This window comes from Emiliania huxleyi (genome assembly GCF_000372725.1).
Source record: "Emiliania huxleyi CCMP1516 unplaced genomic scaffold EMIHUscaffold_48, whole genome shotgun sequence".
NCBI lineage: Eukaryota > Haptophyta > Isochrysidales > Noelaerhabdaceae > Emiliania > Emiliania huxleyi.
The window spans coordinates 623,397-645,766 of record NW_005198391.1 but is presented as its reverse complement, the minus strand read 5'-3'; the positions used below and the strand labels follow the sequence as shown (position 1 = coordinate 645,766).

The window sequence follows — 22,370 nt, the reverse complement described above, 5'->3', positions numbered from 1 at the left end:
AGTGCCGAGAGCGATATGGCGTCCCATGAGCCATGTGTGTATATGTGCGTGTGTTTGAGTTTGTTGGGCCGTCACGCCCGTGTGTTTGTTTCACATTAGTCAGTACTCATTACCCGGGTGTAAAGGGTGTGGATGCTGGGTTCAACAAAATCGGAGGACGCGACCCACTTCGCCACAGACGGTCCCGCGCCTCGCCGCTATGACGGGCACACGCCCCGCACCGTCCGCTGTGTGCCCGTCTTTGTCCGGAGTGAAAAGTCCAACGCGCTCGTCGGTGACGGCTTCCTCCAACCTGCGCCGCGCTCGGCGAACCTCGACAGCGCTTTCGGTGGCATGCAGCTCTTTGCGACAGAAGCCTGGAGAGCAGCTCCTCTGCTGCTCACACACTCTGCACAGCTGACACAGCCTACTGTGCGGCTGTCACAGCTGTGACAGCGATGGGCTCGCCCTCACTGGCCCTCAGTCACTTGTGCTGCGGCTTGTGTGAGCGACACTGCTCGGCGACTGCCGGCACACTGTGAGACCATGGGTGAGAGGTCAAACCACGCTACCAGCGCTTGGTCACATCGGCCCCGAGGTCAGATCCATCTACTCTGTTGATGACAAGACTTGTCTACCGGCTGGAGCCGAGCAGGAGGGCTTGGCGCACAACCCCTGTTCAACTCACCCTCCACACCCCGTAGCCGACCAGGGTATTCGTAAACTGCTCAGACGAAAACTCACGGATTTAAGCGCCAAAAAGGGGCACACCGCCGTGCAACAAGCGACGAACCGACAAGCAGCGGAGCGGCGGTGGTGGTACTAAGTGCGTTTGGATCCCGGCTCAGGCCAGATAAATGTAGGTTGATGCCGACTTTGGGTCCCGCTCGAGGTATTCGCGGTCTATCAACGACTCTATCCGCTTCTTCAGGTCGGGCGGCTTCAGCGGGAACTTGAGCTGACCACGCGGGAGGCGGCGCGAGGTGAGCCGAGGGGGTGGAGGGCGGGGAAGAAGGGGGCGAGGGGGGGGGGGGGGCCCCTGCTGAAAGAGCTCCGACATGAGGAGCGAGTGCGAGAGCGTCTTTCTCGCCTTCATCACGCGCACGATGGCCGCATCGATCTGGTACTGCCGATCCTGGAAGACGCGCTCACTCGTCTGCTCGTTCTCCGCCTATTTGAGAGCATAGCCCCGACTGCGCACGCACGGCGACCGCGCAGACGTGCGCGCCGTCGCAAGGGGCGCACCTCGCTCTCTCGTGTCTGGATCGAGTTGATCTTGATGCGGAAGAGGGGGTGCTTGAAGGACGCGTCGAGGAAGAAGCGGTCCGACCCGTCCACCTCGCGCCCCTTCGGCTCCTTGCGCAGCACGCGCACCTTGCCGCAGGCGAGCGACTGCAGCGTCACCTTGAGCTCGCGGTCCTCGATGCCGGTGGCCTGCAGCACGTGCGCGTACGAGAGGCCGTCGCCGTCGTTGAAGAGCAGCAGCACGATCGTCTGCAGCAGTGAGACCGAGATCTCCTTCTTGCCGAGCGGGAAGTTGGCCTTGAGCGTGCAGTGGCCGAGGCACGGGTGCCACTGCAGCCGCCGGCCGTTGTGCTTGGACATATAGTAGGTGGAGAAGATCTCCTGCAGCTCGAGGATCTCGCCCGGCAGCTTGAGCTCGACGGGAGGGTACCTGCAGGGAGGGGAGGGCGGCTTGGGAAGGGCGGCTCCTCTCTGGCGCGGCGGTGGTGATCTCGGGTAATCTCGGGTAATCTCGGGTAATCTCGCTGCTCCTCTTTGGCGCGGTCGTGGTGGGCGCGCTGGCGGAGCTCGCGGGGAGGGGGGAGGCGTGGAGGCGTGGAGCGTGGGAGGAAGGCAGAGGGGGAAGGGGAGGTCACGTCGGCCAGTAGCCCTGCGTGAGCACGTGCACCGACAGCTCGAGGCTGGGGGAGACCTTTGCGGCCTGCGGCGAGGTGCGGAAGGATGCCATCACGTCCTGCGAGAGGTCGATGTCCTTGAACATGCCCTCGAGCTTGGAGGTGAAGGCGGAGCCGCACTCCGCCTTGAGCTTGGAGATCATCGCCTTCTCCGTGTCGATCGAGGCCGACTTGTCGAAGAGCAGCCGCTTGGAGAGGTCCTGGACACGGGCGGCGGGCGTGTCGCGCAGCCGTCGCGCGCGCGTCGCGGAGAGGAGGCAGGCGGTGCGGAGGCCTTCTTGTAGAAGGCCTCGAACAGGTCCTTGCCGTCGATGTAGCGGAAGAGGGTCATCGCCTTGTCCAGCACTTCCTCGAGCTCGCCCTCGCTGCTCCCCTTGTTGCCCGCGCGCAGCTTCGAGTCGAGAAACCGCGCCACCAGCTCCGCGGGCCGGTTCTGGCGGATGTTGATGAACTGCTCGAACGACTCCTACACGGCTCGGGCAGGGCTCGGCGGACGGGGGTCTGCCGGAGGTGTGAGAGGAGCCGCTCGCGCTCCTTGAGCGAGTGGCCAGACTGCTCGGGTAATCTCGGGTAATCTCGGGTAATCTCGGGTAATCTCGGGTAATCTCGCTCCTTGAGCGAGTGGCCAAACTGCTCGTTGCCTGCGAAGGCCTGCGCGAGGACCGTGTCGAGCTTCTCCTTGAAAGAGATGAGCTCCTGCGCGCGGGGGGTGGGGTGGGGGGGGGGCAGTGTCTGGGGAGGGCCTCTCTCCTCTCCGGAGGGCCGCTTCCTACTGCCCCCACAAGTCCACCACTCGCTACCCCCACCAGTCTACCCCCACCAGTCCACCACTCCTACACCCACCACGCTCCTGCACGAGCCCTCGCTCACGCTCCTGGTCGCTCACCATCGCACCGCCCACGCTCTTGATGTGCGCCGCAAAGGCCTGCCGCAGCTCGGGCAGCGCGTTCACCTGCGGCACGCGCCGTGGAGGCGCCGTGGACGTGCCATGCACACCACCGTGGCCGCGTGCCCGCCGCGTGTTGGCCGCGTGCGTGCTGGGCGCGTGCGGGGCGCGCACGGCTCGCCGCGGCAAGGGCAGCACCCTCGCCTGCGCAAACAGCGAGTACATGCGCCTGAGGTCGTCGAGGCGCGCGTGCTGGACGAGGTCGGCGAAGCCGCGCTCGAGGAGCGGCCGCACGTGCACCGCGAGCAGCGTCTGCCGCACCGCCGCCATCAGCGGCTTGCGCGAGGAGCCGTGCAGGTAGTGGGCGACGCGAGCCTCCTCTCGAGAGAGGCGCGAGGCGACGTGCTCGAGGTACGAGGGGACGTCGCGCGCCTTCGGAAAGGGGGCCGGGGGGGGAAGGGGGGGGGGGGGGGGGCGTTGCCGTCGTAGGTCGCTCCTTCCGCCCTCGCCGGCGGGGCGGGCCGGCGGGCGGGGCGCGCGCATTCATCTCTGCAGCGCCCTCTGCGAGGTAGTATGCGGACGAGGCGGCGAGGAACTGCTCTTCGAAGTGGCGCTGGTAGAGCCCGAGGTCGTAGAGCATGCGCAGCAGCTCCGCCAGCAGCGACCGCTCCACCTGGTCGCCCCCCCGCTCCCGCTCGATGCTCGCGAGCACGCCATCGCGCAACTTGGCGAGCAGCTCGGGCCGCGCGCTCAGCTGCGCGCGGAAGCTGTGCAGCCCCATCTCCCAGAGGGAGCGCCGCGCGGCGCTCTGCATGACGTAGGTGCGGTCGAGGTACAGGAAGATCGAGCGCAGGGTGAGCATCTCCTCGCAGTGCGCCGACCAGCAGCCGTGCACGAGCGAGAGGAAGGCGCTCGTGTCGGGGGTCTGTAGGGCCTCGATCGAGGCCTCCACGTGGGCCTCGCACTCTGCCTGCAGCTTATCGTACGTCCGCGCCGCCATGTGCTGCACACACATGTCCTCCACACCTCGGTACAGCTCCTCCAGGCTGTGGTTCACCGCACGCTTGCCGTGGACAGCTCGCACCGCGTCCAGCAGCTTGGCCCAGGTGGCCTGCTCGAAGTTGGCGGGCAACTTTGGCGCCGTGCGAAGCGGTTTGATCGTGAGCTTTCGCGGCGCTCCAGCGGCAGATGGCCCGGCCTTCTGCTGCATTTGTCGCTGGAAAGCGTGAGCGGCTCGGCACCGATCTAACCGGTGCCGTGGAAAGAAAACCGAGGCCCCCGTTCCCCAGTAACACACCTTCCTTCCAGTGAAATCCCTGTGTGGTGGCGGCGTGCCGTCCTGCTCGTTCAGGTGGGGACCCTGTCCTCCTCCCATTCCCTCGTTTGGCGTGTGCGTTTCGTATTTATTTAAGTGCTCCAAGGTCGCCTCTCTAAGATCTAACGGTCGCCTCTCTGAGCAGGTTTGCTGGCAGGTATCTCTAGGCTGGCAGCGCCGCCTCGAGCAGGCGGACGTACTGCGGGTTGAGATGGGTGCCGTCGAGGGCGAGGCCGTCCGCGAGCGCGTCGCCGGCGGGTGTGAGGAGCTGCTCGAAAAAGTCGAGCCAAGCGAGCACGGGCGAGGCGCGCTCGACGGCGCGCCGCAGGGCAGCGTTGAACTGCTTGACGACGGCGCGAGTCTCTGGCAGGACCGGAGGGACCTGCAGGGGGGCGGCACCTCTCGCCTCAGTGAGGGCGCCTCGCCCTGCGCGGGCGCGGGGAGGGGCGGGGTGCCGGGTGGACGAGGATGTTGAAGCGCCGGCGCGCCGCTAGCCGGCGCAGCGTGCGGATGTAGATGTCAACCACCGTGTCGATCGCCTGTGCGAGGTCTCGGTAGCGCGCCCGCTCGACGGCGAGCAGCAAGCCTGAAGGGCGGTGCGCGGGCGGGGGGGGGGGGGGGGGGGCGTCGAGAGGGGAGCGACGCGCCCGCTCGACGGCGGCGGGCGGCGCACCCTCGCGGCAGTCGATCTCTCCAAAGGCGAAGACGACGTCCGCGCCGTCGGGGAGGGAGGCGGCCGCCGCCTCGAAGTTTGCCTTTGGGAAGAAGTCTGCGCCGTCGCGAAGGTGCCACAGCTTGAGGCCGGTCACGAGGACGGGCACGAGCACGCGCGGCTGTCCGCGCCAGCGCACCACGCGCCACGAGGGCGAGAGGGCGTGCGAGTCGCCGGCCACGTACAGAGGCGCGAGGGGCGGGTCGGCCGGCTGCGGCGGAGGCGTGGCGAGGAGCATCGCGGCGCAGCAGTAGTACGCGTTCTCATTGCGGATGAGCGTGAGGTGCAGGTCCCTGATCTGCCGGCGCGCTGGCTCGAGAAGGCGGACGAGGGCGGAGGCGGCGGGCAGGCATCCGGAGACAAAAAGCACCTGCGGCAAACCGCGAGGCGCGCGCAGGGTGGGGCGGAGCCGGGAGCGGGCGAGCCGGGAGAGGGCGAGCCGGGGTGCGTGAGCGGGTGAGGGCCGGAGAAAAGGGGGGGGGGGGCGCCTTGAGCGCCGTGAAGTAGAGAGCGAGCAAGTCGAGCTCGAGGGGAGGAGCCTCCTTGCCGAGCCTCGCCCCCTCCCCGTCGGCTAGCTCGCCGCCTGCGTCCGGAGCAACCTCCGTCGCCGCGGCTCGCAACGCGGCCTCCTCCGCCGTCCCCTTGCAGGGCGACGCGGAGGGCGGCGCGGAGGGAGGCCGCCAGCGCGCGGCCTCGCACTGCTCCCTCGTCGGAAGCAGCGCCGCCACGTCAGCGCAGCGCACGCCGGCGGCGGCGCGCTGCGGGTTGGCGTCGCAGTGCTCGCGCACGGCCTCCAGCGCGTCGGCGTAGCGCAGCTCGACCTCGAGGGTGTGCGCGCGCTGCAACGCGTACGCGGACGCGTCCGGCACGAGCCGCGCTGCCTCGGCGATGAGCTCGAGCGAGGCGGAGAGCTTGGAGTGGTCCCTTGCGATCGTCGCGAGGAAGGCGAGCGCCGACGCCGACTTTGCGTCGAAGGCGAGCTGCTGCCGCAGCAGCGCCATCCCGTCCTTGGAGCCGAGCGAGGCTGCGAGCAGGCGGCGCACCGCGCTGTCGTCGGAGCGCTGCGTCACCAGCCGCAGAAAGATCTTGAGCGCGTCGTCGTGCTGACCGAGCGCGACGCACGCCTCGCCGTACGGAAGCAGCGCGTCCGCCTGCGCGACGTGTCGTGGACGTGTCGTGGACGTGCCGTGGACGTGTCGTGTCTCACCACGCGGCGGCGGCGGCGGCGGCGGCGGCGGCGGCGGCGGCGGCGGCGGCGGCGCGTGCGCCTGCTCCATGTCCTGCTGCAGGATCGACGTGAGCAGCGCGCCGCCCTCCTGCCGCGCACCCGCCTTGAAGAGCGTCCTACCCAGCTCGATCTTGAGCCGCCGCGCCTTGGCCGCCACCTTGGCCGCCGCCTTGCCGCCCGCCTTGCCGCCCGCCCCGGAGCCGCACCGCTCGAGTGCGGCGCGCACCGCGGCGGCCGCCTCCTCGCCCTCGCCCGCCGCGAGGTGGGAGCGCGCGAGCGCGACCGCGGCCTCCTCGCTCGTGGGGTCCTCGCGCACCGCCCGCTGCAGCCAGTGGCACGCCTCCTCGTGCCGCCCCGCTTGCTCCTCGATGAGGCCGAGCCGCAGCAGCGCCGTGAAGAGGCGCGGAGAGACGCCGAGCAGCTCCGTGTAGATGGTCTTGGCCCGCGCCAGCTGCCGCGCCGCGTACGCCTTGTCCGCGGCCTTGAGGTACGGCTCTAAGTCCTCGGCGGCGTTGGCCGCAGCGGCGGGCGCTGGCTGGGAGGGCGGGCGCGCAACGCTTTTCGCGATCAGGTCGGCACCCTCCCGCACGCACGCGCACACGCAGTGGCCGGCCGGCAGCTCGACGCCATTCTCGGTCACGAGGCTAATGTGCCGCGTGCCGGCGGTGGCCGGCAAGCGCTTTGCAACGAGGGCACACAGGTCGCGGACGGCGCGCCTGTCGGTCGGAGCCCAGCTGACGGCGAGCGTGAACTCGGGGTCGCCGTCGTGGTGGATGTAGAACCGCATATGGGGGACACCCGGAGGCGGCGCAGGGTTCCGGCTCCTAGCCGGATAGGGGGTCTGCACGCTGGCCCCTCCCAGATAGGTAGGTAGGTTGGTCTTGTTTCGCCCAAACGGGCCCTGCAATAGGTAGGTACAATTTTATCTTTTTTCGCTTCGCTGCGCGGCCTGGGGATAGGTAGGTAGGTAGGTAGGCGTTTTGGCGCGAGTCAGTGCGGCGACAGACCCCCTATCCGGCTAGGAGCCGGAACCCAGGCGACACCCAGGCTGAAACGGAAAAAGAGCTTCCACGTTTTCGGCCCTGGATGTGAGGTTACCGACTGCACTCCAAGTGCTCCAAGTTTTTCACCACACCTCTGCCGACGGCTCCTCCTCCGCCGCGTCCTCCACCAGCGCGACGAGGTCGGGGCAACCGAGGTTCCGCCGCATCCGCGCGCTCTCGGGGTCCCTGCGGCCCAGCAGCCCGTCGAGCGGCAGCGGCTCGAGGTCGAGCAACGCCGCCGTTTGTCGGTCAAGCGACCCCGCCCGCGCCGCCGCCCGGCCCTCCCGCTTGACCGCCTCGTCCCAGCGGCACTGGCCGTAGAAGGTGGAGCGGGGCAGGTCGCCGCAGTCGGAGCGGCGCCTGCGCGGGTCGCCGTCGGACAGCCAGTGCACCATCTCCACCGGCACCTCGAAGCTAAAGTGCGAGCGCTGGAAGTGCGGCGTCAGCGCCACCGCCAGCCGTGCCGCCTCCTCGACAAGCGGCCGCAGCGGAGCGCCCGTCTCGTCCTCCTCGTCCAGCGCCGGCACGGCCGCGGGCGGCGCGGCGAGCGGCGCGTGCGGCGAGCCGCAAGCCAGGACCGCCGCGGCGAGGAAGCGGGAGTAAAACTGCTTGGCGTGCGTCGCCGCCGCCGCCGCGCCCGCCTCGGGTTCGCGGACGCGGCCGTCAGCGAGCAGCGAGCGGAGGCAGCGGAGGAAGGGGGCGAGCGACGCGGCGCGCGCGGGCGGCTCGAGGTCGATGAGGACGCCGTGCAGCCACTGCGCGGTGCGGCAAGTGTCCTCGTGCAGAGGGCCGAGCGCGCGCCACCGCTCGTCAAACGCGCGCCGCACGAGGGCGAGGGCCGCCTCGGGTGCGCCTTCGGCCAGGCGGACGCCGCCCAGCGCGAGCTGCGCCTGGGCACGGGAGGCGAGGGGTCGGGAGGCGAGGGGTCGGGAAGGGGGCGAGCTGGGTGGGGTGGGGTGGGGGGCGGGAGGGCGAGCCTGAGAGAGCTGCGGGTGGCCGACGCCGAGCGTGGAGCGCATGGCTGGCAGCAGCGCCTCGAGCGCCTCCCGCGCGGCTCGCAGATCGCCCCGCCCGGCGGCGGCCTGTGCGAGCGCCAGCCGCGTGCAGAGCACCGTCAGCTCCTGGATGCTGCCCGCCGCCAGCTGCTCCTCCTGGATGGCGAGCGCGTGCTGCAGCAGGTAGCTGCACTGCCGGTAGCTGGCGACGGCGCGCTCGGCGTCTGCGTCGCTCGAGGCGCGGTGGTGCATCCCAAACGCTGACGTGAAGAGGGCGTCCGCGAGGAGCCGCTGCGCCGCCGGCCCGAGCGGGGACGGCTCGCCGGCGCAGACGGAGTCGAGGTGCTGGCTCCCGCCGAGCGCGCCGATGGAACACTCGCACTCCAGCCCGAGCGGGACGACCGACTGCTGCCAGGTCTCAAAGCGGAGCACCGAGCGGGCGTGCAGGTGGCGCAGCGCGGCCAGGGTGGAGCCCTTGCCGGCATGGAGGGCCGCGATCCGCTTGAGGCGCTGGAGGCAGTCGCACAGCTCAGCTCGAAGCCAGTGCTCGAGGAGGTGCACCGCCGGCGAGAGGAGCTCGGCCCACTCCGTGGCCGGCAGCACAACCGCGATGGCGCAAGACGTGATCGGCCAGCTTGTCAGTCGACAGTGCCGCAGCACGCGGCAGTGGTCGGCACTCGCGTACGCCGCCACCGCCGCTCGAAGCTGCGCCAGCATGTGTGCGACCGCGGCGTCGGCCGCCTCGCGGTGCCGGCAGTCGCAGCGGCGGAGCGCAGCAAAGGCCGGAGGCTCCGTCAGAGACAGGATCTTGGCCTGCAGGTCGAGCGGGAGGTCGTGCAGCAGAGGCGGGCCCGCTGTGACGTGTGAGTGTGCGAGCAAGGCACTGTCCTCTGACGTGGTCAAGACAGGCGTGCAGTCCACTCTCCTCGCCAGCTCAAGCATCACCAAGCCCAACAGGTCCTCCTGATGATTTTCCATCGTGGAAGATTCGCGAGAGGAAAAAAATATTTTCAAGCAAGCGGCTCCTAAGGCGGCTGGCGAGCGCCTCGCATTCGAGCAGATGCTGATCCACAGGAGCGAGACCACAGGAGCGAGAGGCGCGGCTGGGGCCCCGTCGGTGCCCCCGCCAGCCCCCGAGGGAGGGGGCTCTGGCCCAGAGCCATCCTTTGCCTCTCTCTGCGGGCCGTACGCCTTGCCCTTGGTCGGCGTCGGAAGCGCGCTTTGGCGCGGATTTGCCCATATCGTTGGGCGCACGGAGGGAAGGAGAGGTGGGCTCCTGCCCGAGAAGGTCGCGGGACCTGCGCAGAGCTCGCTCTGCGTGAGAGAGATTTTTAGCAATACCAAACAACTCTAACACTCACACGTAATTTGGGGCCTGGAGCCTTGTTCACGCGCGCGCGAGACGTGCAGAGAGGGTTGCCAGGTGAGAGCGAATGGCGCGGTTCACGCCTCGCACAACAGAGAGAGAGATGCGCTCTGCATGGTGGGACATAAAAGAGAGCGAGTACTTGGGCGAGTAGGCCGTGCGGTCAACGCTGCCGCGCGCGACTTTGCGCGCGAGGCGGCGCAGCTTGAGAACGGCGGTGGGCGAGAAGCCGCCGCCGAACGTCTCGTGGAGCAGCAGGTTGAAGTTGTTGCGCTTGACAAAGATCGCGTCGTGGTAGAAACCGCGATGCGCCTTGACGTAGCCGTGGCCGGTCTTGTGGTCGAAGGGTTGGCCGGGCTGCCCGCGCGCCTTGCAGCCCATGTTTAGGCGGCGGGCCTTTTCTTCGGTGTTGCCGAAGGCGTAGTTTTGTTTTCTGCGTGATGCCGCTCGAGCTTGGGCGTGCACGCAAAGGGGTCACGCGCAAGAAGAGCAAACAACTGGAAGTTCACAGCTGAGCTTACCCAGAGAACGCCGTTCTCACCCAATAAACTGGCACAGAAGAGAGCGACGCGACAGAGGAAGAAGTGACAAGGGAGAGGCATGAAGGTTGCAGCGAGAAGCGGCGAGAGACTGCGAAGAGAGATAGGAAGAGGCAGACGCCCTAGGGTGGGCGACGGCTAGCGCACCACACTCCTCTCCTTAAAATCCCTGTGTGGTGGCGGCGTGCCGTCCTCCCATCCCTCGCTTGGGTTGTCTGTTTTCTTTCTTTTTACACTTGGCTTCTCTGTTTTCTTTCTTTCTTTCTTTACAACACTGGGCACGGGACTGGCGCGCACTGGCACTAACACAGGTAAGAAAGAAGTGTGCAAGAAAGAAGAACTTCACCAACATGCCAGGACGATCTACCTCGTCCTCCCATCCCTACCTTGGGCTGTGCGTTTTCTTTCTTTCTTTCTTTCTACCTCGGAGGGAAGAAACCGGCGCAAGACAGCGGCACGCACCTGGGGTCGAGAGAGGAAGGGGACAATCGAGTGATAAAGCTGGAGGGGACCCCGGAGCCTCGGGGCGGATGAGACGCTGTTCCCAGGGGCAGGCGGCGGCGGCGTCGCAGGACGAGGCAGAGGGAGAGCGACGCGACAGAGGAAGAAAGAAGCGACAGGAGGGAGAACGACGAGAGTGGGACGACCGCGAGGTGGCATGCATGAAGGTTGCAGCGAGAAGCGGCGAGAGACTGCGAAGAGAGATAGGAAGAGGCAGACGCCCAAGGGTGGGCGACGGCTAGCGCACCACACTCCTCTCCTTAAAATCCCTGTGTGTGGTGGCGGCGTGCCGTCCTACACCCATCCCTGCCTTTGTCTTCCTTTGCAAAGAAATGAAGAAAACGCTGGGCGCTGAACGCTCTGACAGAGTCGGCGCCGTGGCCGGCGCCTGGCCGGCGCCACGCCAACAGAGTCGGCGCCGTGGGATCGCCATGGCGCTCCGGCGCGGCGTGATGCTGGCCGTCGTCGCTGCGCTTTCTGCGGTGGGGGCCTCGCTCACTCTCCGGACGGACGGCAAGCTGTATGCTTCGGGCGGCATCGGCGACGAGGACGAGTGGGAGGACGAGGACGACGAGCCACGAGTCTTCGGCTCCTTCTCGCTCCAGCCGGCGGCCGATGATAGCCATCCCGCGAGGGGCGCAGGCGATGGCCCAGACGAGGGAGGTGCCGCCGTCGAGGTTCCCACCCTCCAGCAGCCCCGTGCTCCCGAGCAGCGCGAGAAGATGGAGGAGGAGCTTCATCGAGAGCGGGAAGCGCAAAAGAGGAGGGAAGAGGAGGGCATCCGCTTGTGGGCGGAAGAGCGCCGGGCGGAAGACGAAAAGGCGCGGGCGAAGGCGCTGGTGGAGGCGAAGGCGCAGGCGGAGGCGGAAGGGAGGAAGCCAGCGACACGAGAGACTGGAGTGGTCCTGTCCGGCGGCGAGGACCCCGCGGCGAGGCCAGCCGTCGACGCGCTGCACAAGATCTTTGTGGAGGTCAAGACGCCGCGCTTGTCGCCCGAGGAGGTGCAACTGCTGACCTCTCAGGGGCGGATCGTCACGGGCGGCGCGGTTGTCCTCTTCGACGAGCACGCCCAGTTCGACGCGCCGCTGGCGCAGGCGGCAGAGCTGGAGCGGCAGGCCAACGACGCGGTCCGCCGCTTCTACGACGGCTTCGCCGAGCGGAATGCGCGCGGCGAGTTGGCCATCGCTCGGCTCGGGGACAAGCGGCTCCCCGGCTTCTCCGAGGACGGGACGCCGGAGGAGGGCGCGCTCGCCCCCGGCGCATTTCCGTCGCTCGCCGTGTTCCGCTCGCCCTTCCAGAGACTCTCTCCCAGGCACTGCCAGTCGCTCGCCGCGCTGCACGAGTGCGCCCACAACGAGGCAGCGATGCTCGAGCACTGCCGCGCAGAGTGCGCCGACATCGAGCAGGGCGGCGCGGCGCTCTCCAAGCACGCGCTGCACTCGACCCTCACAAAGTCGCACGCGCAGGGCGGCGGCTCCTTCTTCTCCGAAGAGGACGTCGGCCACCTCTGCAACGTCATCGACGTGGCGGCGACGAGCGAGGCGGCGTGGGCGCTCGTGCGGGCAGGCACGTCGGCGCCGCTGCAGCACCTCCTCCTCACGCGCGACGCTGGCGCGGGAGGAGGCCGGGCGGGTGCTGCCTCGGGGCGTCACGGCCGTCAGGGCGGCCGCCTCTCGCCATAGGCGGCACGCTGGCCGTCATCCTCTCGCTCGGCTGCGTCGGCAAAGGGCGGTGTCTAGCCGCCGCAGCGGCACGGGTAGAAGTGTGAGGAGGCGCCGTTCGATCTCTAGGCAAGGACGGCATCCACCTGCTGCAGCGGCACGGCTCGACCGTCTCGCACCAGATGCCAAAGGGTCCGCCGACGCCCGGGGCCCCGCCGCCTTCGCTCGACAGGGCCGCGCTGCTGGAGGTGTCGCAGCGCATCCGCGCCCAGAGCACCAGGAAGGGGGATAATGCCTTGGCGGAGCAACTCGAACGGGCCGCCGCGTCGCTGCCGCCGCCTGCCCGGCTTCGGCCGGCGGCAAGCTCACGAGGAGACGAGGTCGGTTGGCCTTTATCAGTCCGCGAGTCGGCGGCTTTTACGATGACGGGGGCGCTCCTGGCATTGCTCATCACCGAGGGGGCGCGCCACTTCTGGCGACCGAGAGAGCCCGCGAGGCGGGGGCGGCGGCGGCGGTGACGGCCGGACGCGCGGACGGTGCCGCTGACAGCGAGATGCGGGCGGTTCTCGCCGACGCCTCATACCGCTCTCGTGTGCGCGTAGTCTACTCGTAACTCGAGTTGTGTATTTGGCCGGGGATTTTTTTCTCTCCGGCGCGGGATACGTAACTTCGGGCCCGTGCGCCGTGCGGCCGTGCGAAATCTCGCTGACGCTGTGTGCCACTTGCCACACCCCGCAGTGGCTCTGCCAATCGGGACGATGGGTTTGGCAATGCCGGACCTGGGTCCTGGCAGACCTGCTCGACCGGACGCCGTAACGTCTAATAAGAGGGAAGAGTGGGTCTCACAGAGCCGCCGCGTAGAGGGTTTGCCGAGCCCGAGGGTGGGGCAGGGGGAGTTCATTCTATCTACATTCACAGGGAGAGACGATCGAGGGGTCCCGTACCATGCCGAATCGACCCTATCCAGTGCTCAAGTGCTCAAGACCTTCATTGTCCCGAGAAGGGGGCCGAGTTCACTTCACAATCCCATCTCCGCAGCACAGCAGGGTCACTTCACAATCCCATCTCTGCTTCGAGGTCATCTCGAAAGGAATGGTCAGCGGCTCAGCGCCGCGGCACCGAGCACGGTGATCCTCTCGCGCTCCGAGCTGCCGCGACCTCGTCCGAATAGGATAAGCGCGACGTCCCCCCATTGTCGGCAAAAGCGCGAAAGGGGGGGCTGCGACGACCGATGCTGCCCGGATCGATGAAGGAGCCGCTGGTATCCAAGGGTGAGACCACGGTGGTCAAGTCGAAACTCTGGTTTGGCTACCTGCCGCTCTGGCAGGAGACCGTCCCGCTGCATCCAAATGGCAAGATCGACACCGTTCGGCTCATCGCCAACATCATGGCTGGCCTCATCATCGGCATCCGCCAGACGCTCTCGGCTATCGTGTCTGCCACCCTCGTCTTTACCACGACCAGCAACCAGACGGTGGTCGACATGTTTCCCTTTGGTATCTCCATGATGTGGTGGTCGACCGTTGCGGGCACTGTATGGTACGGCATCTTTGGGCGGCTCCAGTACAACACCTCCGCCACGCAAGAGGTGTGCGCCATCTTGTACGGCGCGATGGCAGGCAAGGCTGCAACTTTTCTCGAGGACACTCCCGACAAAATCCCGCCGACGGTCCTTGCGCTGATAGTCACGGGGACCATCCTCACTGGCTTTGGCACCGTGGCCTTTGGAAAGCTGGGGATCGGCAAGATGATGCTGTCCTTCCCGACACCGGTGACCAATGGATTCCTTGGCACCATTGGCTTCTTCCTTGTCAAACAGGCCCTCCAGATTACTTCCGGCGTGAAGTTCGTTCACTTCTACCCCATTTCATTCTCCGCCTTTTTCGCGATGCGCAGCGTGTTGCCGCTCCTGTGCCTATTTGCCATGGTGATGGTGATGCGTAAGGGGCCCAGGCTGCTCGGCAGCGCCTTCCCCAAGAGCAAGGCGGTCAAGAAGCTTGGTGGCCTCTTCTGCCAGCTCTCCCCGCTCTTCGTTTTCTACATCGTCATCGGAATCGGCCGGATGGATCTCGACACGCTCGGAGAGGCGGGCTGGGTCTACCCTGCGCAGGCGCCCCAGAGCTTCACCACGCTCTGGACCACGTACAAGCTCTCCGATGCCGACTGGGGTGTCGTGGCCGCGTGTGTCCCCGACTTTGGGTCGCTGGTGCTCATGTCCGCGCTCTGCACCATGACGGGCGTCCTCGGCATCACGGGCAAGTTCCCAACAGGGCCCGACGGCGACCCGGCACCCGACGAGGGGGCCGACTTCGACATGGAGCTGGCGACGGTCGGCGTGGGTGCTGTGTTCACGGGGCTGACAAATGGTGTCGTCACTTTCCACCGCCTGGGAAGCTCCATCCAGATCCGGATGGATGGCGGGACTCACCGCATAGCTGTCTTCTCCTCGGCGGCTTTTGTTGGCGTCTTCTTCTTTTCCGGCATTCCGCTCGGCCACTACATCCCGAAGTTCTTCCTCGGGGGGCTTTTCATGTCAAGCGGTGTCTCCTTCATGGAGTCTGTCATCTTCTCTTACCAGTCGATGGCCTCCTCCGGTCTCACCCTGTTCGGCTCTGACGTGCCCACCTGGGAGTATTTTGGCTCGCTCCTCTGCATAGCTACTGCCGCCTACACGTCGCCCCTTGGTGGTATCGCTGCCGGTCTCCTCGTGAGCGTCCTGAGCTTCCTCGCCTCTAGCTCGAGCAGCACGCCAGTGAGCAGCGTGTCCGACGGCCGTTTCACCATGGGACGGACGTTCCGCCCCATCTGGGAGCTAAAGGCGTTGCGGACCTACGGAGATCGGATCGCGATCCTCTACCTGCAGGGTCAGCTCTTCTTTGGCTCTGGGCAGCGACTCGCGTCGCTCATCGCGGAGGCGGTAGAGAGCAGGCACCACCTTTCATACTGCATCCTCTCATTCGCGAAGGTGTCCGGTATGGACGTCTCGGCAGTTGACTTCCTGCGCAGCGTGCAGCGAAAGGTGGCGCGCAAGGGCTGCAAGCTCATCTTCTGCCGCATGGAGAAGGAGGTCTTCTCGGCGCTGTCGGCAGCCAAGCTCATCAACTCCCCGAGCAAGGAGCTGCGCGACGTCATTGCGGGCACCGTCGAGCAGCCGAGAGCTATGTCGATACCCAATGCTATCCCCGAGGACGAGGAGTTCGTCGACCAGGAGGACGTCCACGACATCGGCCTCGGCCACCGCAAGACCCAAATCCTGATGCTGCGCAAAGATGTCACATTCGAGCCACTCGAGCCGTTTGGCCAGGGGAATGACGATGCGTTCGACCACGAGACGGACGCCCTCGACTTCTGCGCCGAGAAGGTCGTGAAGGAGGTTGTTTACTTTCAAGGTGCCAAGCTCGACCCGCAGTTGTTGCAGTTCCGCGCCGCCTGCGAGACGGGGACGAGGATCACCGAGAGCACCTTCGAGAGCCTCAACTCTCTACCGAAGGGCTTGATGGCCGAGATCAAGCCGTCCTGCAAGGTTTTCGACCAGTACGCGCCCAACACGGCGCGCGGATGGACCACAGCACGCGCAGCCGCAAATGCCCCACGACGCCGGCCGGATGTCTGAGATAGGTGCTCAAAGACAAGACCTCGGTCTACTTTATCTTTAAGGGGGCTGTCTCCATGGTGGACTCGATCCAGCTGAACAAGGCTAGGGAGGTCCGTCGGCACGCTCTCGTCGATGCAATCGCCACCCGCTCCTAAATGTCTGTAGGGTTCCTCGCTGGCCTTCACGCTCAACGTAGGCGTCAAGGGGTTCCACGGGCGCGGCGGAAAGCGCTTGCGAAAGCGTTACCCGCCGGGCACTGTGGTGTGCATACTAGATGGCCACGGCCACAGACCAGCCGTCAGCTACAGTCCGTACTCCAGTAGTGAGAACCACCTCATCCTTGGTGCTAGGTCGGCAAGATGGCGTTTGCACTCAACCGGACCGGGCGAATGCTCGACGACGGCGTGCAGTCGGAGCTCGTCGTCTCGAGCAGGCAAGCGTTTCCTTCACCCCAGCACAGCAGCCCTCGGATTTACCTCGGTGTCATTGACAGTAATCTCCTGGCAGGTACGGAACGACCGCCGAGCTCTGGGAGCTTACCGCTGAATCGTGGGACTCGCTCTCGGAGGAGATCCAGAATGCGTTGCGCGACCTGCTCATCGTCCAGCAAGCGGAGGAGCGGCAGCACACCTTCCTCTGCGGCGAGTAACGCGCGTCCGAGGCGGCCGACCCTCTGATCCGCTGGCACACATTCGCACTGCCGCGCCACCGCCAGGCGGGGGCGCAGGGGCGCCACCACAACACGACCGCGTCCCGACACGCTCATCCTCATGCGCGCTACTCTTACTGTAGTGTCTCTCTCTCTCTCCGTGTGCAGCCACGCGAGTTCGACGAGGTGCTTTTTAATATTGTCATGCTGGGTCAGCAAAAAGCGTGAGAAAGCGGTATCCAAATTCCAATCGAAGTTCGAACGGACGACGCGGTGTCTGCGTACAAAGAACCCTGCACAAAGACCGCAGGGCGGGGACCTGTTCCTTTTTACCCATCTCCTAGTAGAGGTGTCCGTTTTATTTATTTATTTATTTGGTATCTGCGTATCTCCCCTCTGTACTCTCTCGGCTCTCGCTACTCACGCCGAGGACTGAGCGACATCAGAGCCGATATCACTGAGACTCACCGTCGGTCACACGTACTTCTCTCCTCTCTCTGTCTCTTTCTCTCGTCTAAACGCTATCCCCTGGGCATCACTCGCCATCCTCCTCCGCCTGCTGCTGCAAGTGTTTTATCAACTGGTCCTTCAGCCACGGCTTGCGGCGCGGAACGTAGGCGCCGAGCGAGGAGTCAAACCTGCAAGGGCGCCGGGATGCAGCGAGTTGGGTGTCACTCTGGCTTGGAACGCTCGCGCGACGTTCGCGCGTTGCGGATGTCAGTGAACGCTTGCGGTGGCGGCGCGGCGGCGCGGCGCAGAAGTGCGCACTCGAGGCACGCGACATCGCTCAGCTGATCGAGATAGCCATGAACGTCGGCTATGTCGTAGGTGATGCTCTTAGATCCTGGATTTAGCCGCTTGAGCTCCTTTTCGTAGATGCCCAGGAGATCTGCATGCGGGGCGCGGAAATCACGCGGGCTGCGGCGCAGCGCCCGGGCGCTGCGGGTCGGGCGGTGCGCACAGTCGAGAGCGAGCGAGCGGCCCTCAAAGTCGTGGTAGCAACGCGAGCCAAGCTGCACGTTGTACTGCACAAGCAGGATGGTGTGACTCTCGTCGGCCATACCTCTCGAAATGCTACACCGCGCGGCGGCCAGAAATACACCGCGCCCGGCGGCCAGAAAAAGAAATTCCACGGCCGCGCTGTCATCTACTCGTCCTCCCATCCCTCCCTTGGGTTGTCTGTTTTCTTTCTTTCTTTCTTTTTCGCCGCCTGGGTCGTTTGGGGTGCCTCGCAGCTGCGTAATCTTGTATTGTCGTCGAGTAGTACAGGTACTGCGTGGGGGCGGTACGACGTACGTATTCTCGTATCACTAGCTCCGAGTAGAGGGGGCGTTGAGCACTTGAGCACTGGATAGGGCCGATTCCGCATGGTACGGGACCCCTCGATCGTCTCGCCCTCCCTCACTGGTGTGTTCATTGGGGGGGGTCATAACAAACACGGTGCAGGATCGAGGTGCACGCTGCCGAGGCAGTGTCGTCCCCCCTCTCCCCGACGGCGATGACGGTGTGACCGATCGAGCTACAAGAGGAGCTTGTTCAGCAGGATCTGGGATAGTCTGGCGCACTACCTCACTGGGCCTGAGACCGCCGAGACAGCATCCCATCACCCCTCCGGGTTTGCGTGGGGTCGAACCACTCCGGGATGGGCAAGCCCATTGTCTTATTTCAGTTCCCCTCGCACCTGCGAGGGGGCGTTCTGCAGTTAAGGGGAAACCTGGTACGCGGGGCTAACCCTCGGAGAGTATTCTTTAGCTCCGAGTAGAGGGGGCGTTCCGCAGCTAGGGGGGCCCACAGCGCGAGGGAAAAATTCCGCCGCTGCGCGCTGGGGGAAACCCGGAGCGCAGAACTAACCCTCGGAGACCCGTGTTGTGGCCCTGCGAACGCGCACCCCCCAGGGCTAGGGCTCTCTTGCCCGCAACCCGATGCCAATCATCCGGCCCGCTGGGTGCGCTTCTCAGCTCCCCGGCCCTGGATGTGCGGTTGCCGACTGCACTCCAAGTGCTCCAAGTGCGCTGCAAAAGTGAGGCTACTGAGATGCAATTCGTGCGGGTTTTCTCGAATTGCTGTGCCGGACTGTAAGGTGCCTATATGGGCTTCCAGTATCGGACCTTCAAAACATGCGCTTTTGGCCTTCAAGACCAGGTGTATTTTATTTTTGCTTGGGCGGCCAGCATGCCGGGGGACCACACCCACAAAGAACCCTGCACAAAGACTGCAGGGCGGGGACCTGTTCCTTTTTACCCATCTCCTAGTAGAGGTGTCCGTTTTATTTATTTTATTTATTTAGCATGCCGGGGTAGGTAGGGTAGGTCTGAAAAACCTTCAAAACGGCGAAACGGGGCCATGGCCGACGCTCGCGATGGCCCGTCCGTTGCGGCCAGGCTCAAACTGTGCGCGCAAGCCACAGGAGAGGCGGTGGCGCCGCAAGACGAGGCGATGATTCGCATCCTCTCGCAGCTCGCCGTGGAGCGCAACTGGTGGAGCTTCAGCGTCAACCCGACGCCCATGGGCAAGCAGTTCATTGTCCAGCCCCAGTCCCAGTGGGAGAGGGACAGGGAGCGGCAGCAGGCCAAGGAGGGCAGTACCCCACCGCAGCCTGTGCCTGCTGCCACCTCCGCCGCGGCACCGCCCGCAGCACCGCCTGCCGCCGCTGCAGCTCCGGCCGCAGCACCGCAGGCACACCCGCAGCACCAACAGGTGCAGCAACCCCAGCCCAACGAGTCGCCCGAGGGGTGGACCAGGGTTGGGAAGGGCGGCATGCCGGACAGGTTCACCATGAGGAACCCTGGCCGCAAGCCGCCGGGCAAGGCGGTCAAGCGCAAGCCTGACCGCCAGCCCGCACCCAAGGGAGGTGGACCCCCACCCCCCTCTCCCAAGGTGAACAAGAACAGGCTGAGCGCGCTGGGCGCTGGCCCTTCTGGCACCAGCGGGAGCCACGAGCGCGCACCACCGCGCTCCCCCTCCCCCTCCTCGCCGCCTGCCAAATCACCGCGGCCGTCTGTGCCTGCTTCCGAGTATGACTCCGAGTTCGACTTTTCCGACGCTGAGGCGCAGGATAGGACGGCAGGGGTCGTACACGACGCAGTTCAGCAGGCTGTGATGCAATACGGCTATGACGACGAGCTCTTCCAGGCGTGGAGGGACGGCGAGATACGGCGAAAGGACTTGCCGGAGGAGGTGGTGGCTATGGCTTTTGACCTTTGCGAGAGGTGGCGAGCGGAGCAAGAGCGGTGTAGGCGCGTCCACGCGGCGCAGCGGCTCTCCCGCGACCCCGGCCCCTCTCATAGCCGCAGCCGTAGCCGCAGCCCCAACTCTTGCCGCTCTTCCGTGTCGGGTTGTGACGAGGGGTGAGGGGACACGGATTGAAGATCCCTCACACCAAGATCGTGCAGGGCGGGGACACATGTCCCTAAATCCCATCTCGTCTCAGAGTTTGCCCGTTTTATTTATTTATTTATTTAGGGTAGGTCTGGGCCCTCCCGTCGGGCTTTTCCCTCTTCACGCCGGAATCAAAAAAAGAAAATTTCCGCCGAAATCACGATGTCAACCCTCCCCAAGTGGGTGATCTGGTGCTTGTAGGGCTTGAGAGTGGCCTGTCATGTCTCAGGAAGGACTGTGGTTGCAGGAGAGTACCACCAACCATCACTTTAGTTGGTATAGTACCCCACCTTCACCCGTCCCATGATTTCTTTTTTAGTTCCCCATAACATAAGTAGGGTAGGTAGGTAGGTAGGTAGGTAGGTAGGTAGGTAGGTAGGTAGGTAGGGGCACCGCAGGGGCCGGTCGGGGTTTTTGCAGAATTTCAGAATTTCAGCATGGCCGCCCAAGCAAAAATAAAATACTCGTCGCCCAACGATGGACGTTTTGTCGCCGACTGAAGCCCGTCGCGAACACCGTGCGCGGCAGCATTCAAGCGGCACAGGCATTGCGAGCACGCTGGTGCTCCTGCGTGCCGGCACCAAGCTTCAATTTCCGAGGCTGACACTGCATCACAACGTTGATATCGCATGCGGTGCGCTTGTTGTGGGAGCTGACGCGCCCAGCCAATCCAGCGCCCCTAGCCATCGAGATAGCTCTGGGGCCCTTTTACAGCACAGCTGCTGTGCAATCTACTGTGATCCCTGTGCGTGCGCCGCAGGACGGTGACCACCTTACTGCGCTCAATGTTCGCGGCCGTAACGCCTCCCCGGTGTGAGTCTTCCTCCTCACACAGCACCAGCACCAGTGCACTGCCACGACACTCGCCCTCAGTTCCAGCACTGGCGCCTCTGCCGTCTTCGACCACCTTGTGCCTATGCCGCCTTCACCACCGCGCCAGCCCTTGCACACGCGTTTACACCATTGCGCCGGCAGGGCACGGGCACACGCTTTACGGCAGTCTTCACTTACCCACGCTGCTCAATTGGCTCAATCCCTCCCCACCTAGCTGCTGCCTCGCATCCCGCTGCTGGACGTACGACTGCGGCCGCAGCGCAATGCATCGCTCGAGGGCCGACCCCGGATACTGGGATACTGCAGGATACTGCGGGATACTGCTGGATACTGCTGGATACTGGCCATCTCTGATGCGGATACTGGGATACTTGGCGGGGCTGGAGGACCAAGTAGCGCCCAGTATTGCAGTATTATTACTTGGCGTTTAGCTCTGCGATATTGGGATACTTCGCCGGCGTGGATCGATTACTGTGATACTCACCGGGTGCGTCATCACGAGTATCGAAGTATCCGCGGTACCAGCTCGGAGTATTGAAGTATTATTACTGCGCAATATCTCAAAGGGGAATCGTTCACAGTATCCCAGTATTTGAGGCCTGCTGCGAAGTATCCCAGTATCTGGACAGCCTCCGCGAAGTAGAAGTAAGAAAATACTTTAACTCTCCTTGCGTACTGAGGCTCCCCCAACCGCGCATTAACCAGTGTACGCGGACGGCCAGGGCCGTCAATGCCGAAGCGCTCTCGCGAGGACCGGCTGTGGGGCTGGCTGGTGCCCCACAACCCGCTGTGCGGCGGCCCGGCCCCTCTCCGCGGGCGAACCGTCATCATCGGCCGAGAGGGCGACGTGCGAGCACCGTGCAACCCGCATCTCTCGAGGCGCCAAATCCGGCTCGAGCGAGAGGATGACGGCAGGGTCTACGCGACGCACCTCTCCGAGACGAACCACACCTGGCTCAACTGCAAAAAAATGGAGCGTGGTCAGCGGATCCTCGTCGAGCCGTGTGAGGGCAACAAGCCACATCAGCTGAGAGGCGAGGCGCCGGACGCGCCACTCCTCTTCGTCAGCGTCGTGCACGCCTGCGCGGCGCGCGCAATGCTCGAGGATAAGCGGCTCGAGGGCTGGTGCGGCTGGTCGCTCCGCCTCGAGCCGGAGAGAGACCGCAGCGCTGCGGCGGCGGCTTCCGTGCCTCTGGCCGTCGCGCCGTCTCTGGCGGCGGCGGCGGCGGTGGCGCCGGCAGCGGCTCCGGCGGCGGCAGCGATGGTAGTCCACGAGGAGGTGCGCACGCCCGCCGCTCCGCCGACGGCGGTGCTCTGCCCCGAGGAGCCGGTCACGAAGGAGACCATCTTTCGCGGTGTGCGGCTGCTGCTGGCGGTGCGGCGGCAGCGGCGGGCGAGACTGCAGATGGAAGCCTCCCCGCAACTTCCCGGAATCTTCTCATAGGTGCGGCTGGGCAAGGAAGTGATGGGGAACGTGGTGCGGCGCGGCGGCGGAGAGGTCGTGGGCGACGTGCGCGAGGAGGCGGTGTGAGACGCCGTGAGATGAGCGGAGACGAGCCGAGAGTAGGTTGTGAGCGAGGTGCGACAGGCGACGCACCTGGCGCTCGAGTCGAACCGCCGCCCCTCCGAGCTGCCGCTCCTCGCCGCGGTGCCGCGGGCGAGCTGGCCGCGGATCGTGACGCAGGAGTGGGTCGGGAACTGCTCCAAGGTCTTGTCGGCCGACTGCACGCGACTCGAGGTGCCGGAGATGCCGCCCCCCCCCCCTTGCCA

At 65.5% G+C, this 22,370-nt stretch overlaps 9 protein-coding genes across 9 annotated transcripts in view; 5 read left to right on the top strand and 4 right to left on the bottom strand.

The window, feature by feature from the left end:
- Positions 1 to 132: 132 nt before the first annotated feature.
- EMIHUDRAFT_211651 (hypothetical protein) lies at positions 133 to 731 on the top strand (the record flags this gene model as incomplete). The annotated part of the gene is made up of 3 exons (XM_005767806.1): positions 133 to 328; positions 406 to 481; positions 692 to 731. 3 exons carry the CDS (start codon positions 133 to 135, stop codon positions 729 to 731), a joined length of 312 nt encoding a protein of 103 aa, XP_005767863.1.
- Positions 714 to 3,994, bottom strand: EMIHUDRAFT_427672 (hypothetical protein; the record flags this gene model as incomplete). Its single annotated transcript, XM_005767805.1, has 7 exons — positions 714 to 1,150; positions 1,225 to 1,654; positions 1,860 to 2,086; positions 2,107 to 2,364; positions 2,713 to 2,850; positions 2,983 to 3,280; positions 3,366 to 3,994. 7 exons carry the CDS (start codon positions 3,992 to 3,994, stop codon positions 824 to 826), a joined length of 2,307 nt encoding a protein of 768 aa, XP_005767862.1. The 3' UTR covers positions 714 to 823.
- A 268-nt stretch (positions 3,995 to 4,262) lies between these two features.
- EMIHUDRAFT_211649 (hypothetical protein) lies at positions 4,263 to 6,826 on the bottom strand (the record flags this gene model as incomplete). Its single annotated transcript, XM_005767804.1, has 5 exons — positions 4,263 to 4,481; positions 4,564 to 4,685; positions 4,773 to 5,109; positions 5,411 to 5,935; positions 6,197 to 6,826. 5 exons carry the CDS (start codon positions 6,824 to 6,826, stop codon positions 4,263 to 4,265), a joined length of 1,833 nt encoding a protein of 610 aa, XP_005767861.1.
- Positions 6,827 to 7,165: 339 nt separating this feature from the next.
- On the bottom strand, positions 7,166 to 9,055 carry EMIHUDRAFT_211648 (hypothetical protein; the record flags this gene model as incomplete). The annotated part of the gene is made up of 4 exons (XM_005767803.1): positions 7,166 to 7,300; positions 7,376 to 7,552; positions 7,739 to 7,924; positions 8,084 to 9,055. The coding sequence occupies 4 exons, from the start codon at positions 9,053 to 9,055 to the stop codon at positions 7,166 to 7,168; spliced, it is 1,470 nt and encodes a 489-aa protein (XP_005767860.1).
- A 1,918-nt stretch (positions 9,056 to 10,973) lies between these two features.
- Positions 10,974 to 13,058, top strand: EMIHUDRAFT_451761 (hypothetical protein). The gene is made up of 4 exons (XM_005767802.1): positions 10,974 to 12,094; positions 12,166 to 12,204; positions 12,274 to 12,528; positions 12,747 to 13,058. Exons 1-4 carry the CDS (start codon positions 11,206 to 11,208, stop codon positions 12,755 to 12,757), a joined length of 1,194 nt encoding a protein of 397 aa, XP_005767859.1. The 5' UTR covers positions 10,974 to 11,205; the 3' UTR covers positions 12,758 to 13,058.
- A 317-nt stretch (positions 13,059 to 13,375) lies between these two features.
- Positions 13,376 to 16,388, top strand: EMIHUDRAFT_211646 (hypothetical protein; the record flags this gene model as incomplete). Its single annotated transcript, XM_005767801.1, has 5 exons — positions 13,376 to 15,667; positions 15,763 to 15,849; positions 15,905 to 16,000; positions 16,090 to 16,178; positions 16,247 to 16,388. 5 exons carry the CDS (start codon positions 13,376 to 13,378, stop codon positions 16,386 to 16,388), a joined length of 2,706 nt encoding a protein of 901 aa, XP_005767858.1.
- Positions 16,389 to 16,615: 227 nt separating this feature from the next.
- EMIHUDRAFT_427667 (hypothetical protein) lies at positions 16,616 to 17,449 on the bottom strand (the record flags this gene model as incomplete). Its single annotated transcript, XM_005767800.1, has 4 exons — positions 16,616 to 16,663; positions 16,768 to 17,026; positions 17,157 to 17,277; positions 17,350 to 17,449. The coding sequence occupies 3 exons, from the start codon at positions 17,447 to 17,449 to the stop codon at positions 16,924 to 16,926; spliced, it is 324 nt and encodes a 107-aa protein (XP_005767857.1). The 3' UTR covers positions 16,616 to 16,663; positions 16,768 to 16,923.
- Positions 17,450 to 18,731: 1,282 nt separating this feature from the next.
- Positions 18,732 to 19,739, top strand: EMIHUDRAFT_103379 (hypothetical protein; the record flags this gene model as incomplete). Its single annotated transcript, XM_005767799.1, has 1 exon — positions 18,732 to 19,739. The coding sequence occupies one exon, from the start codon at positions 18,732 to 18,734 to the stop codon at positions 19,737 to 19,739; it is 1,008 nt and encodes a 335-aa protein (XP_005767856.1).
- Positions 19,740 to 21,286: 1,547 nt separating this feature from the next.
- The window catches only part of EMIHUDRAFT_464501 (hypothetical protein), a gene marked incomplete at its 3' end in the record, with an annotated part of 2,551 nt that continues 1,467 nt past the window's right edge, over positions 21,287 to 22,370 (top strand). Inside the window, exons 1-3 of the mRNA XM_005767798.1 lie at positions 21,287 to 21,975; positions 22,045 to 22,125; positions 22,168 to 22,338. Coding sequence (XP_005767855.1) covers positions 21,331 to 21,975; positions 22,045 to 22,125; positions 22,168 to 22,338 — 897 coding nt within the window. The 5' untranslated portion in view covers positions 21,287 to 21,330. The remainder of the gene's footprint in view (positions 21,976 to 22,044; positions 22,126 to 22,167; positions 22,339 to 22,370) is intronic.